Source organism: Phaethon lepturus, unplaced genomic scaffold (assembly GCF_000687285.1).
Source record: "Phaethon lepturus isolate BGI_N335 unplaced genomic scaffold, ASM68728v1 scaffold34998, whole genome shotgun sequence".
Lineage (NCBI taxonomy): Eukaryota > Metazoa > Chordata > Aves > Phaethontiformes > Phaethontidae > Phaethon > Phaethon lepturus.
In genome coordinates, this window is record NW_010557515.1 from 71,075 (window position 1) to 88,028 (window position 16,954).

The 16,954-nt window shown below is 40.1% G+C and overlaps 1 protein-coding gene across 1 annotated transcript in view; it reads right to left on the reverse strand.

Annotated features, from left to right (window-relative positions):
* ADCY5 (adenylate cyclase 5) overlaps positions 1-16,935 on the reverse strand; it is a 59,337-nt gene extending 42,402 nt beyond the window's left edge. Inside the window, exons 1-4 of the mRNA XM_010292782.1 lie at positions 16,814-16,935; positions 13,021-13,179; positions 11,831-11,972; positions 1,488-1,628 (exon numbers count right to left, since the gene is read on the reverse strand). Of these exons, the coding sequence (XP_010291084.1) occupies positions 1,488-1,628; positions 11,831-11,972; positions 13,021-13,179; positions 16,814-16,842 (471 nt within the window). The 5' untranslated portion in view covers positions 16,843-16,935. The remainder of the gene's footprint in view (positions 1-1,487; positions 1,629-11,830; positions 11,973-13,020; positions 13,180-16,813) is intronic.
* Positions 16,936-16,954: the final 19 nt, after the last annotated feature.

Here is a 16,954-nt window from a genome sequence, read left to right on the forward strand (position 1 = left end):
ATTTATAAAAAGGTAAATACCATTACAGGAAAAGGTTCAAGATAAGGAGAACAAGAAAGAAAAACAGAAGCTTTTCCTCCTACAAGTGAGGGGCAGTGAAGTTTTTAGGACTTAGTTTGATATTTCAATAAATAATTATGTTTTTCCAACTGAACAACCAGCTAGACACGGCAAACTGTAATTAACACCAAGAAGCATAATACCATTTGGCATGCTTACACCTTGTTTCTGAACAGGAGGCTGCAAGAACCCCTTAAAAGCTATTCAAAGAAACTAATAATTATAATTATGTGCTAGTGTGATTAGGCTCTTCTAATAATGTCATGCCTATTGAGTGCACCCTATTGAAAAGCCCACATAAAAAATGCAGAGTTCCACTGATCTGTATGCTTATATCAGAAGCCCTCATTTGAAAATCTGAGAAATGAAAGAAACATTACTATGGAGATTAAGAAATTTGGTTTAGCACTGTAAAATAATATTATGATTGAATAATATTAGCACCATCTATTAATAAATGTGCCAGTATTTTCCATTAGAAGACAGCATATGCAGTTGCTTATAGCTATGCCAAAATTTTTAAGCTGTGTTAAAAAGTTCTTTGAATACTTTAAGGCTTCGGTGACCTGGAGCATAACTTTGACTAAGGGCAACAAATACACATTTTTGACTATGCATGAAGGGTCAAAACAGCATTAATAAGGTCACAGAAAAATCTGGTTATGCATGCAATTATACAGGTGCTAAATATTTTTATTATTATTACAAGTAGCCATTATAATAGAAACTCTCTTTTCTTCATCTTTATTGCAAGAAGCAAAGATATCATCTACAACCCTATTTTCAGTTGAGCACAACAGTGCTCTCAGTCCAACTGCGTTGGTAAGTACCTCTTGTTCATTTTAATTTAGAAGGACTGAAAGGTATAAGCAAGAAATGGAGATGCCTGCTACCTTGGGCCAATTAAGCCATGTACTTGAGAATGTATTCTCGAGAGTTGAGCACAGTGGTGTGATTCCTGGGCATGCAAGAGTGTATATACATGGGCATGTAGCTTATAGAAGGTGAGTAGCATCTGGCTGTTACAATGCAAGCAAGAAACCTTTGCAGGTGCTGAAGTCTATATTGATCTTGTACAAATGTATGTCAGCTGCTGTTTGAATGCTTGAGTTACTGAGCAATTTTTGTAGATAATCATGTCTTCTCACACAGCCTGGATGAGTTTTCAGAACATGGAACAAGTCAGACAAAAGAGCTTTCTCTGTGCCATTCAGGTTCCCTTCCCCTCTCAAGCAACCCTGTGCCTCATCTCACAATCACTCACCTCCAGATGTACCAACTATTATTACTTCTGGAGCCAAAGTAGAATTTACCACCCTCATTTGGAAAACACCCTCGGGGCTGCAAAAACCTTCAGACAAAGCAGGAAGGGATATATAAATGCTGTATTACGAAGAAAAGAAATTGTCCATAAAGCGAGGCATTACCATTCTCTTCATCTCCTTGGAGACCTGGTGAGCTCCAAGGTGGTTATAAAAGGGCCGGTCAACACCCCAGTGTGGTGGGTTATGGCTGATGGAATTAGCACGCTGACGGTTCATCTTGGCTATTGTGGCTTTCTCGTCTTTCTGAAATACAAATTAAAGAAATGCAGAATAAATTTTGAAATATTTACATGGCAGTCATTCTCCAAGCATCTCTCACTTCTGATCTCCCACTCCAGAGTTGGCTTTGCACCTTGAACTTTATGCAGTGGCCGCTGATCAGGAGCGCTCCCAGTCCACCATTTCTTTTTCTTCTTATTTTTTAGAACACTTGCCCCTAAGTGGCACCCATCATTTTATTCCTTTGCTTGTTTTGAATAACCACCATAACCTGTAAACACAGGGAGCATTCAAAAATGCAGACATCTATTTTCTTTTTTAGTAAACTGAATCAAACTGAATAATTTCAGATAGGAAATTGCAGTTCCAAGTGGGATATTACATAGAAGGCCCTCAAAAAACAAAAAAACAAAAAACCAAAAAAACCAAAAAGACTACCGGTGTGTCTGCAAGAGAAGTGACACACAGATCTGGTTGAAGAACAGGAACCCTCAAGCTCCTTGAAGTTATGTGAATAAAAGACACCTTTCCCTGTAGGTACAAGCAAATCATTTTCCACACTTGCAAAAGCATCTTCCCAGACATGCTAAGGAAAGCATATAAATCTTACAAACAACTTACCTGTGTGTCTGTTAAATATAATGGTATTGCAGAGTGTAACAAAATGGTTTCCCCTACCCTAACGCTAGCTGCAAAACTTATCATTGACACTAACTTTCCTGAAGTTTGGACAAAGTCTTTGGCTTTGTTATTAGAGTTGGTTTTGAATCTTGGTTGTAATTGGAGCTTACTGCAAAGCTCGCAGAGGATCTGTCAGAAAGGTTTCATTCAAGCTCAATGCCAGTTCGTAGCACACAGAAGTGCAGCATGTAACTAGGCTAAACAACAGGCTGGTTAGTTCTTTATTTTGAATATATTCTCTAGCTAAAAAGACAGGCAGGTTTCTACTTGGAATGTGTTCTGCAGAAAGACAGGAGTTTATTGCACAAGATCAAACCCTTTAATCTTCTCTAGCAAGGACTGCAGGAGACTTGCTCAGTGAGGACTGCGTGATTTACCTGTACTGACTCAGAAGGCAGAAGGGTAGCAATTACTACATCCTTGCTTAAAAGAGACAACTCTGGAGAGCTTGAAAATTTGGACAGTAAGAATCACTACAACTTGGCTGTTTATTACTTGAAAGATTAAACTTTTTCAAGAGAATTGCTGCTTTCATGAGATTGCTGAAAAAAATTAGACATAATAGTTATTTTTGGATTTCATAAAGAGTTCAGACAAATGAATAATTTAAAAAGAAAGCAGCAGTTTTAAACTCTAGAATTTTGGTTCAAGTGTTGTATGAAAATACAGGAAGGTCTGCATCTTTTTTTGCCTGGAGTCTGCTCTCCCTACCTATTTATTTTGATTCCCCATTATTCACATGTATTATTCACTTCAACTTGTATCTGTCAGGAGTTTGCAAAATAGCTGGTGTTATTCCCATGGTAACCAGAGAGTTAAATGTCAAGAGTTATGCTCCCTTAATTTTTTTTTCTTTAAATTCAAAAAAGCCTGCTAAAATTCAGTGTTGGGGAAAGCTGCCTGATTGACAAGCATGGGAAAGCATCATCTTTCTTCTTGCAAAGAAGAGACAGCTACAATGACATTTCCCATGAGACCACAAGCTCACCACGCAGGCCCCAAACGTTCCCGGGAATGTAGTGCTGCAGGTTTCATGGCCACTAGCTGGGGACACGGTGCCACTTGAGACAGGAGTCCTGTGCCACACACCCGACTGGCCCCGTGACAGTAAGTAGTAGTGGTCACTGCAGCCCTGGGCTGCCAACAAAGATCTTTTTCCACCCAGCCAGGATGACAAGAGTAGGATCTCAAGGAAACTCAGTGGGAGCAAACCTAAGGGAACTGTCAGCTCCCCAGGATGTTTGCTGGGGAGAACTGTACGTGCTCCCATACTGCACGCCCCCAGGACAGCAAGTGCCTCCCACGTTGCCTCTTCCCCACATCGAACCCACCACTGTTTCATCTGCAAGAGCTGAAAACTTCATCACTTGGCACCAGCTGAATTTCACATGAGCAATCATGACAGAGCCACTGGATACCCTCCAGGAAAGCTGTGTTTTAAATGTTTCTAAAAATACACTAATGTGATGCAATGCTGATGTCCAGATTTGAGTTGGTTTGAGGTTTTGTTTTTCAAAAGTCACTGCTCTTTATGGTCTTTGCCATAATTTGTAGCGCTTTCTTGTGTTTTTTCAGTTATGCAATCTTTTTCATAGTTATGCTTCTTTCTTGTATGATGTGATGCCAGAAAACTGGTAGGAAATACAGTTTCATTATCTCCAAGCAAATATATATTGTTTTCAATAGTAGAAGTGACACTGGCAATTCACTTTATTACAACTTAGTGAATGGTTTTCAACCAAAAGCAATCAAAAAGCCCAGACACTGAAAATAGTCTGGGCACCTATAAAAGTAAAGCTATTTGCTTACATTACAAATGCCTTTACATCAACAGATTATAAAAGATACATACAGAATCACAGAAACACTAGGTTGGAAAGGACCTTCAAGATCATCAAGTCCAACCATTAATCCAGCGCCACCATGTCCCCTAGACCATGTCCTGAAGCGCCACATCCACACGTTTCTTGAACACTTCCAGAGATGGCGACTCCACCACCTCCCTGGGCAGCCTGTTCCAATGCCTGACCACCCTCTCAGTGAAGAATTTTTTCCTAATATCCAATCTAACCCTCCCCTGGCGCAACTTGAAGCCATTTCCTCTTGTCCTATCACTAGTTACTTGGGAGAAGAGGCCAACACCCTCGTCGCCACAACCCCCTTTCAGGTAGTTGTAGAGAGCGATAAGGTCTCCTCTCAGCCTCCTCTTCTCCAGACTGAACAACCCCAGTTCCCTCAGCCGCTCCTCGTAAGACTTGTGCTCCAGACCCCTCACCAGCTTCGTCGCCCTTCTCAGGTTTCAGCAGGTTTCCTCACATGAGTTAGTAAATTTGGTTAGAATTTGAGAAAAGTCTTAATACCAAAAATGCAAGCAGACATACTAACTCCTCTCAGCCAGTGAGTGATCCTTCTACCTGCTGCTAGGGCTGGTGACTCTGAAGCATCACTTGATTATTTCAAAGGGAATAAAAGACCTCATACCATACATGTTTATTGACACATCTGGGTTGAGGTAAGGGCGGGACAAATGGGTAAATATATATATATTTCCAATCAGATTAAAACACATATATACAAGCATAGTGGATTTTTGGTTTCCCACATTACATACTGTGCTACTATATTATCTTCAACAATAGGACTTTGTTGTTAACATCAATACTTATGCAAAAACATTTTTTCTAAAACATGACATTTTTAAAAGTTGAGATAATTTATTTTCTGAAAAATCACTTGTTTGGTGGGTGATGATAATAACAAACTCTAAAAATTAAGAATCAGAAGGATCTTCGATCCTCTGTGGAAATTTATGAGGGTCCCTCCTCTGTTTCTTCCTGGTTAAGTGACAGCATGAGGACAACTTGCACACAGGGCTACCTATGCCATAACAAGACTGGAAAGAAGAATAAAGAAAAGAAAGAGTGATACCTGTCAGTCCTACTCATTACGGGTACTATCAACAACAGGAGCAGGTGCAAAAGTTTCTTGACAGCAGGGAGTTTTTCAAATTTAAAGTGGCTAAAGTCCAGAAAGCTGTTGTGGGAACTTTTCAAATCTGGACTTGCAAAGAGACTGTAAATCTTATTCCCAGAGGGTTTATTGCATTCCCACCACCAGTTCCCACACACTGAGCTACAGTAATGCTATAGCAAAACTGCAGAAATAGCTGGGATTTTCTTACACTTATCAATTGCATCAAGAATGCCTGTTACTTTAGTGTGTGGTAGGTTTTTCCAACATATTGATCACTATCAGTGCAACAAAGCAGTGAAATCTGAGCATGGATCACCCATTTCAGATTCAGCTACATATTATTCTTTAAATTGTCTTTAAGTCCTATTGATACGTGAACAATATTTCTTGCATTCACATGCTCCAAACTATTGCCTTCATAAATCTGCATGAGTGAAACCCTGCCGAGCTGTGATTAAATTTGTTAAATTGAGGAGTCATCGTATTAGATTGATTGTGTTTTAGGAGAGTCCCATGCACAACATTTAAAGGACCATTTTGTTTCTTCAGCTGGATGGAGTTCCAGGACACTATTTAGAAAAGAATGAGAATTGTTTTTCTATGAGTTACAGCCAAAGTTTTGTTCAGCTGTTTTAAGGCCACCATCAACAATCCTTTGTGAAACTGTTGTGTACCTGCTATTGTTAAAAGAAACACCCATGTTTACTGAAATTGAAAGACATTAGAAAAAAAATAAACATTTTTTTAGTTTGCTGACTTTGTGCACTCAGCACAGTGAGTTTAGTCAGCAGTATTGCTCATCTGTTGACAGTCACATTTTTCCACTTGTGTTCAAAGGAAAGCATTTCCTCAGACTTCTGACAGTGTTGAGGACAATAAAACACACTGTAAACCTAATGTGCTATTAAAATCCTATTCACCTTAAGGTCTGCTTCTCACTCCTCCAAACACATACTTTTCCACCCTTCTCAGAGTGAAGCTTTTACCAGTGATTTAGAAGTGATAAGTAATTGTGATAGTTCTGCAAATTAGTGCAGCACCTGATCTCAAAGTAGAGCAGAAAGTTGCCGACAACAAAGCGACATGCTCCTGTACAAACTCCAGAAACTTGGGCAGCACAAGAGTGGGACTACTGGATACTGTAACAATGATTAAACTGAGTACTGTAAGAATAGCAGGGATGCGATAGGATACCAGAAATGACTCGGACAGAGGTTTTGAATAAAATGTGGAAGGACAGATATAAAAGTTGTGGAGGTGGAGGTACAGAGCTATGTGTTAGGAAGGCTACAGTCTGCAGGGTAAACTTAAAAAAAAAAAAAAGGTATACCAAGAATAAAACAAAACCACATTGTAGAAGGATAAAGACATTGTAGTGAGTAATGCTGGGTAGTTCACTACAATGCCTCGGGGTTAAGTTTGGGAATCAGTAAAGATCTGTGTGAAGTATTAACAATTCTAGCTGATAATTCGCAGTTTATCTGGAAACACAGACTTTCAGATAAAGAATGAAGATGCAAAGCCAGTAATGAAGGAAAGGCAAAGATCTCCTTGGAGAATTCCTGTATTCCTTTTATGCTAAGGTATTAAGTCCTTTAGAAACACATATCCAAATGAATGAGCAAAATACTGAATAAGGACAGAAGTCACTATGTGTAAGCCACCCTGTATAACACAAGGATAACAGAAACCTAAACATCTACATTAGTCTAGAACTGAAAGAATAGATGATTTCTCTTCAGATAATCACTGCTGCCACAGCAGAGGCAAAAGGGAAGAATGATCATAAGTGTAGGGTTATAAATGGAAAACATGACTAAGCTGGAGGCAAAACTTAAGTGTGATGTGCTGAAGTCAGAAGGACAACCTCCATCCCAGATCTGCACAAAACTGCCAACTGCAGTTTCAGTTCTGGTAACAGATACTTTAATTAGGGATCATGACACAGAACTTGTAGAGCAGCAAATGCTGGGCTGGGATTAACAGCCTTGAGAGCATCCAAGTTTTGCTAAACAGAAAAAATACAGTAGCTCTCACTGGCCTTGTCTTTTCCACAGAGCGTTTGACAGAGTTCTGTGCTGGAGACTAATGTCGAAGACAGATGGGGAACATGAAACTGGGCAAAGAGCTGCTTTCCAGTGAAATAGCAAGAGACAGTTTTAAATGAGGAAATATTAGGCTGGATGAAAGTCGCTAGCAGAGTTACTCAATTATTAGTCTCGGGGCAGATCTTCTTTAATATTTTTCTTATTGCACCTGGCACCAAGTGTAGCAATGACAGACTTTGCTAATGAGAGAAGCAGAGGTAGTATTTGATAGATAAGAAAAAAAGAGTATTAGCAGCTGACATTTGAGGGCTGACATAGTAGAAATGGCACCTGAGACGTTCAAGTGTACAAAATGCATGATCATTCACTTTGAGATTACAGTCAGAAACTTCATGATCAGGAATCACATTAGGTCATCACCAGGATACATATCAGACACCAAGATAATACAACTATGCAAAAGGTAAAGGTTTCCTTCGATGATCACAAAAATGAAGAGCCTGCTGTGAGAGCTTGTGCTTGTCTCTTCCTCATTGTGAGAAAACATTAGAAGAGTTTGTCTTAGGAGAAAAAAGACTGAGAGGGCAAAAGGGGATATAATTGCTGTCTGACAGCAGACACCAGACAACCAGAGCAACCAGGTTTTAGAACAACCCACTGTTAGAACTAATGTGAGCAAACAAACCACAGCAAAAGATTCAACAGACCTTTATGGTGGAGCCTGCTAATTTTATGACAAGAATTACTTTTTATTTATATATACTTAGATATATGTATATGTGTGTATATATATTTAGGTTCACATAGCAATGAAATGCATGGCACCCTTTGTATCTCATAGTTAAGACTGTTTTATATTTTAATTATCAAAACTCTAGCTTAAGGAATTGAAAGTAAACACAAGGGAAACAAATTTGGAACTCTGGATCCATGCTTTCAAAAAAATCCATGAAAACTTTTATGTAGAGGAACATAACACTGTAATAACAAAGTCACTCCTGCATTGCTCTGGGATATTTGAGCACTGCCTTCTTCACAGGCAAGTGCTCACCCACAAGAGCAGCAGCATCACAGGACAGGGCAAACAGAAAGGTGAAAGAGGATCTGGAGGTACAGATGAGGAAAGAAAAACGTAAGCAGACTGGATTTTAAGACTTTGTAGTTTATTCTCTTTCAATAGAAAGCAACTCTCCTGTGTACCTGATAGAAAACAAGAACTACATTTTCAGCTCTAGGGTTGTTATTTGAAGACTGAGTGATTAGAATTTATCTTTCCCGCCCCCCCCCAAAACTCAACTAAATATATTCCAGTTAACAGCATCCTTAACAAGGGAAAAAAAACCCCCTCTTTTCAAAGAAGGAGCTAGTCTGAGAACAAAAATATTAGATAAATGTTCCTTCCATTTAGTCTGTGCCAAAGAAATGGCAAAAAAAGACAGGAAATGCAAAGTTATGGCTCCCCACGGCAACAGTAAGGAGAAAGGGTATGGAGCAGATGCTGTTACATTTTATACATTCATTTTCACTCATAGTGGTGTTTGGTTTCGATGACTGTGGGACTGATGGACCAGGTATTTGGATAATTCAAGTCTGCCTATGTGAACTGAGGAATACCTCAGGCAAACAGTTACTTGGCTCAACTATGCATCTGATCTCAGGTCAATGCAAATCCTGTGTGCCTTGTGTGTGTGAGGATAGCAGGAACCCAGACACGACTCACAGGAACCCATTACTAAGTTAGGTGAACATTTTATGGCCATTACTGGAACAGACTGAGCCAAAAACCTGATTAAATACATCACAAGAAGTCATTAAAATCAAGCAGAAATGGAAGGAAAACGTGAACTGCTAGAACTTTGCCTAGCATCAGGCAAAATATTCAAGATTGACTGACCTGACTACAGGAGAAAGCTTTTCTCACTTCTGATCTTCGTATTATGTGAAAATGAGTTTATGAAGATAGAGAGAACTTTAAAACTATTCACAAAGGGATAGGAAATTTGCTACGGGAGCAAGAAAGCTGCAGCAGTATGAGCAAACCAGAAGCCTCTCAAACTCTAAACATTAATATCCATAACCTTGGGTAGCAGTTTCTTTATGTTTCAATTTAGCAAATAATTACAGAGGCCATGTGCATGTCCCAACTCTTAGTTACTCTGGGATGCAGCACATTAAAGCAGCAATATAGTAGTGCTTACAGACTTCAGCTAAGGACTACACTGTGTAAGAGAGCTGCAATAAGTACGTATAAAGCAGTGAAAGGAAGGGGGGGGGGAAAGGGGAGGTGGGGGGGGGGTCGTCCCAAACCCATTTTATTTTACCAGAGAAAATCAAGGCAAAAAGGTGCAAGTTCCTCAAAATCCAAGTCTGGAATAGAATCCACATCTCTCCTGAGTTGCCCTCCAGTCTCCTAGTCAAAAGACAGCCTTGTGTTAAAAAATGAAGTCAACTCCCAAGTGCTCTGTATCTCTGTTTTTGATGGTTTTGTCTACGCTGGTGTGCTGGTTTTGGCTGGGATAGAGTTAATTTTCTTCATAGTAGCTAGTATGTGGCTATGTTTTGGATTTGTGCTGAAAACAGTGTTGATATTACAGAGATGCTTTGGTTATTGCTGAGCAGGGCTTACACAGAGTCAAGCCTTTTTCTGCTTCTCACAGCACGCCACGGGCAAGTAGGCTGGGGGTGCACAAGTTGGGAGGGGACACAGCTGGGACAGCTGACCCCACCTGACCAAAGGGATATTCCATACCGTATGACATCATGGTCAGCAAAAGCTGGGGGAAGATGAAGGAAGGGGGGGACGTTTGGAATGATGGTGTTTGTCTTCCCAAATAACAGTTACACGTGATGGAGCCCTGCTTTCCTGGCGATGGCTGAACACCTGCCTGCTGATGGACATGGTGAATGAATTCCTTGTTTTGCTTTGCTTGCGTGCCCAGATTTTGTTTTACCTATTAAACCGTCTTTATCTCAACCCACAAGTTTTCTCACTTTTACTCTCCTGATTCTCTTCCCCATCCCACTGTGAGGGAGTGAGTGGGCGGCTGTGTGGGGCTCAGTTGCTGGCTGGGGTTAAACCACGACTACTGGCATGAAGCAGAATCCTGATCTTAGGTCTTCCTCTTGCCTCCAGAGAAAACTTCAGTCCTCCACAAGAACATGCAGACAACTTGGAGAGTGCATGATATAAGAAGTCAATATAGCTTCTCCACCCCAGGAGATGGGTACTAACTATAAGGGTATTTTGGTTTATGCTCTTAAATCTACCCAGCAAAGAAGTGGTTTAGGTATAAACATCAGCTGGCCCACTGACAGGCAGTGATGCTCAGGAAACAATAATCTTTCACTGCAAGCTCTAATCCTCTTTTGAAGACTGACAATTGTTAATGAGATTTATCTTATGAGCAGATAGTACCCAAAACATCAGCTTCCCTCTTTAGCAGATGATAAGGGATTTTCTTGGAGATTTTTTACACAATGTCCACTAAGAAGATTTGAGGCTTCCATTCTCTCAGGAAATGAGGCAATCGTAGCAAAGTATTTCTGTATAGGTGTTATAGTTATTCAAATCAACTATGCTATTGGAACATGTCACAAACACTAATTCATTTAGTCTCATGGTAGTCATATTTACAGGGAAGGTTTAATTGGTCTTAGATTCAGAAACATTTCAAATTATTTTCAATTCAGGCCAATCTTCATATGCTTGCCTGTACTGTCAATAGCAAAGTAGTGTCTGTAGTGCAGAAATTACTTAGAGAAATATTATTGGCTAGGCTCAACTAGATAATCAAAAAGGTCCTTTTCTAGTATTACAGTCTACCATTATTTAAAAGAATACAAACTAGTGATAACATGAACCTATTTTCTGTTATTGGCAGTGTCACAAAATGAAGATATATTGGCTGAAGTCCACTTGAGTTTGACTTGACTCAAGTTCAAGTCAGTAATGCCCGAATAGCCTTATTTTGTGCAGCCTGACCCATGTCATAGCAGTAGGTATGATCTCATCCCACTGTCACAGTAATCATCCATCACTCTAGTGGGCTGTATTTTCCCACCTTCAGCAACAGAAGCTGAAAAGTAATGATAAGAACTGTCCCAATCTTTATGTTCATGGCAATATGGTGAGCAGGTGGACAAAAACACCTCTGTCTGTAATCTGACAGAGAAGAGATCTTTGTGATTTTAATTTATTGCTCTAAGAACTTCTATAAGTGTCAAATTTAATTGAAAAAATACATATCTATATCAACAACATTTTTCAAAATTATTTTGAAAACAATTCAGGACAGTTTCTTTGATAGAACTAGAAAGTACTTGGTGCAGAAACCTTATGCAGAAGGTGGCTACACTCCCTTCTACGCATGCAAAAGTTCAGGAAGAGGACAGAGAAACAGGGGTTTTTGTCACTGAAGGTCAGGTAGTCAACTCATCTATAAAGGCTGGTGGTGACTCTACTTTGGTGTGTTGGAGATCATCTAGTTATTAAAAGTATCTGAATTTGCATTACTTTGGTCTTACCCGTTTCTGGCTGCACCGTACAATCAAGAAGGTCTCAATACTGTGCTCTTTCAGATAAGCGTTGCGTTCTCCTCCAAAGCCCAGCTCCACCTCATAGTCTCCATTGAGGTAGTTCAGGGTTGCTTTTGTTATGTGGATGCGCCTTGAATAAGACAAAAGACAAGCCGGTTTTGTAGGCTCTGAAAAGTTATCACCTAAAAAGCCAGTTCCTGTCAGTGACAGGTTCCATGTACTGGAACAAACAAGCAATAAAAACCAATTTATTTAGCCATGCTTCTACTCTTACAGATGTAGTTTGGGAGTTTCATCTATTTTAAAGGAAGTAGGCCAGGAGGCATTTTCTTAAAGGGAGAGGTGTTCACGCTAAGCACCTTACACCTCCTTAGATATAAAGCACTCATTCTTTTATTCACTTTGTTCTAACACAAAGCAGATTTTTTTTTTTTTGGCAAACACAAGCCCTTCACAAGGACATGTCTACTCGGTGGACACATGTCATATATACAGTAGCATGTGTCTATTTTGTTGTATCACAATAATCACTGTGGTACAGGAGTGCCTTATAGAGGCATCCTATCAAGTAGGATGCCTCTATAAGTCCAAGATCAAGTCTCACGCTTTCTTCCAGAGCACAGAAAAGATGGAAAGGCACGTAGAAAAATTATTGCACGGAGTCAACTTGGCAGCAACTCAATCTTCAGCTGGTCCATAGAGAGGTGAAACAAAAACTGATTCTGCTCTCTCACAGGAATGTTTCAAAACAAAAGGCTGGTCTGAAACAATGCTTCATACAATATCCGTCGATAGCTGGGATGCTCTCCAGCAAACACTGTTAACATACAGTCACATTCCTTTGTAACCATAACCAGCTCTGCCAGTACTTGCACAGACCCGCTCACTTCTGTTGTTATTGATCAGCTTTGTTTCCCAAGAGGGAATTCAGTTCTTACCAGAGCAGGATACACCCATCTTAGGATTTTGTAAACTTTCTCTAACCAAAGACATGTAGACATGGAACAGAATAACCTTGCTAACATTTGTATATGCTTAAAACACTACACCCACAGTTCATTTTACAGCAGACACACAGACTCCCTAAACCTCTGCCCCCCATTTCCCCACATCACTGTGACATGTCAGACACAAAACAACACACAGATTAACATGACAGCTTTCATGAAGCAACTTACCCAGCTTTGCCCCCTGCTTCCATGTGGTTGGCTAACGTAACGTCGTTGGACCACACGTCAAACTGCCACTTCCTAAGGCCCAAGACCCCACAATGAACTCTCCCACTGTGGATTCCAACCCTCATGTTGACATTTACTCCCGTCACCTCCCGGACTAGTCTGAAAAGAGATATGTAAAGGACATCACTAAGGAAAAAGGACATTACTAAGAACCGCATGGTTGTAGTCAGTGGCGCACACTTGCACCCAGAATACAAAAATCCATAATGACCCATAAATTAATTATTCACACATACACATGGTACTGCTCATCCATATCAACAGGACAACAAAACAAAACCAGACCAGCTGTACTGCTCTTGGATGGCCTGGCTGGCCAAGCAGAGTACTAATTAGAAAAGGAGTAAATCCATGTACTCTGAACTCACGGTCAAGTTGAGAACTCATAAAAAAAAAAATCTTTGGGGCACTAAAAGGAATGAAGTGCTGTCTCTGATTTCCATACCAAAGCTGGACATAACCTGCCAGCAGTCAGCCTCATTAAGAGTAATAGCATGTTGCAAAGAGAAAAAGGAAATGATTTCAGAGATCTTAATTTGTCTGTATGGCACCAAACATCAACTCTTCCACAGATGAAATATGAGATGTGTGTGAAATACCCCACTGCAGTTGGAAAGCTTCATCAGGGCTTACAGCTGCAGTCAGAGCAGCAAAACCAGAGAACCACATCTATTACAGTCACTCCAAACAGGCAGCTACAAATTCTCAAGCTCTGATTTTAATGAGGCTTTGGATGCTCTGCTTACTCCTAAAATGACTGCTGGAATACTTTGTGGGTTTTGCCCTTTTAGGGCAAAAGTTAACTTCAAGAGCTGCTCACATGGAAAATATATTTAGGAATGTGGGTAGGGGAAAGTCTTGATGACTCCATCAGAACAACTCTGCTTCTCGTTATTGCTGATTACATCATTCCCCAAATGTCCATGTTTCACAGGCAAATTCACCTACATCACATAGCACAGTCCTTTCCATTGTTGTTAGTTCCTTGCAGCATGAAGTTGTAGTTCATACCTATCAGATTTCAACCTCTTTGGTTCTCAAGTTCATCTAGTCCTTTCTAGATAACATCCTCTGGACAGGTAAGACCTCCCAACTTCCTAACATCAACACAGATCTAATTATGGTTTAGTTATTAATGAAAATAAGTTAAAGAGCAATTCTGGATTCTAGTTCACTCCTCACAGTGTAATATGCCCCTTAAACGAGTGTTCATGATGACTTCTTGTTGAAACAGCTCTTGCCCTCTTACACTTCCTTTTTCCTTATAATCCCTATCTTACGTTTCACTATCTACTCGCTTATGTGACATTCATTATTTTTATTCACAAGCAGCAGAGATTCTCTAGCAGGGAAGGGAAGCTGCATATGGGTAAGGTGCCACAGGCTTATGAACAGAAAGAGGTTCAACCACAACACTTGGGAAAGCAACAGGGTAATGAAAATGCAGCTGCAGCCATAATCCTTGCAAGGACAAACAGCAGCTGCAGTGTGGGTACAGCACTGGGGAGGGAGGAAGAACATGCTGCACGAGTGCTACAAACCCTACTGCACCCTCTGCCAAGCCATGTTACTGACACAAGACCAGGGAATTTCTCCCAGTAGAGTCATTGGAGAAAATGTGACTTTCTCCAGACTTTGCAGCTAACAAATGAGTTTGGTTATCCTTTATAGACAAATGAAATATCCTTTGTTACCTTCCTTTTTTTTTTTAGTTCATTTATACCAGCAGTACAGTGAATATAATTCTATCTTTCTGATCTGGGGTAACACTCCTTGCCGTTATTGTGCACAGATGAAATCAGCCTACAGGCAGGGCCCAGTGTTGGTGAAGCCTGCAATCAAATGTTCAGTAGCTATTTGTTACCTGCTATCAAATGTTCAGTAGTTATTGGTTACCTTAATAGTGAAACCTTTTATCTTGATCCTTAGGGGAAGAGGAGGTGGGGGGGAAGCAGGGGTAGTGAGAACAGAGTCACCTTCCAGAATTATTAAGAGACAAAATTGTTAAATGCATTCATCATACATCAAGTGAAAACAAGTTTTAAAGGCTGCTGAACAGCTATTTGTAAACAAACATTGAGTGCACTTCAGGTCCATGGTTATTTCAAGGTCTGGTGGGTTGCAGTTAATCAATGAAGTCTAGACATCCTTGTGTTACTCAGCCTTGGAGGGGACTACACAGCAACGTGTCAAGGTCTCTGGATTTCATCAGGCCAACTACTGCAGAAATTGAGACTCCTCTGGACAATGTACACAGTGTCTTCTTTGTAGGGCTGGTGGCTAAGAATTGCTGCTTCTTGTGTTTCACAAGACACTTTGTCACCTGCCACTTCATTGTACTTCAGGTGGAAGAAATAGCATCCTTTCAAGGGCTACTGAAAACTAGTTGCTTGCAACTCCTTTTATTATGCATTTTGCATACAAACCCCAAAAGGAGACTATTGCAAAGCAATAGAGTTTAAAAGCAGGAAAGTAAAGGTAGGGTGTCCTGACACCGTACACTGTATACAAAGCAAGGGAATTTTGAATGGGGTCTCCTGGGTGAAAACACTACTTTTCAAACTATGATCTGTGTTATGAAAATGAGGCTGAAAAGTGTGGGTGTGTATTCATGTCCTTGCAGAAATTCAAGTAGTAGGGCTGTATTGTACCAAGCTCAGCAAATAGGTAGCTCTGGTTTTTATTAAGATGAAGTGGAAACTCCCATCAATTTATTGAATGAATTAGAGGAGAATTGCATAAAGATCTTCTACTTCTCTGTTGGTACCACTGATACTTCAGAAGATGCTTTCACAAAATAAAAAACTAGAAGAGAAGGGAAAAAGAAGCAGTGTCTGTGCAGCAGGGTTGGTGTAGATGTTAAGGCCAGTTACCATCCAAAACTGACTGAACTTTGTGCCTAAACTTGCATATGTTCAAGATGACCAATAAATCTTTCCTCCCTGAATTCTGAAAGAATTGGTCTGTGAAAGCTCATGTCCGATGCAAACAATATTCAACATAGTCTGCAATCATCCAAGTAATATAACTAGATATGGGTCTCATATTTGTTATTCTGTAAAGACAGGAATGTTCTGGACAAACACAGCATTGCTAGTCTGACCTCAGGAGCAAGCAAAGCTTCAGAACAGATTCTAAAAGAAAAAATAAAGATGGGGAGGTAAGTGGAAATAAAGGAAAAAGCACCATGGATCTGTCCCAGTCTGTGCCAGACTTAGCTTTATGGTTTTCTTCAATAATTAATTTAACTAAAGTAAGAAAGTCTTGAATCTGACCTTTTTGGCATAGGGACATACAGAGAAGGATTAGTTAAACTAGAAAAGACATACCTTAGCAGAGGAATTGTATGGTGAGTAAAAAGCTCGTTTAAAGACATATAAGTGAAGAGTGACTGAAATTTAAACAAGTTATTATTAATCGTCTGATTTCACATTTCTGTAATTCACTGGAATCCTCCTTTGGGAATAAGACTTCCAGTAATTACAGTAACCTTTGCCCTTCTCATCAGGCGATTGAACTCTGATATCCATGTGGCTGTAACGGACTCAACTATCTGTCTGTCTGCTGTCAAACCTTTACTGCATTTTGTTTTCTTGTTCTAGCTGGTCTCCCTTTTTGTTGGCATCAGATCCCTGGTGTGGCTACCTTGCTACTGATGTAAGGAAGATCTAACAGGAAAGAGAATCTACTTGCTATTTGTTATGAAATTCTCCATGGGGAGTATGGTACTTACGAGATGGCCTCTATCATATCCATTCCCATTTCAACACAGCAGTGTGCATGGTCAGCTCTTGCTTCTGGCAACCCAGACACACAGTAATAGCAATCACCCAGGATCTTGATACGTAAACAGTGGTTCTCCTGAATAATAATA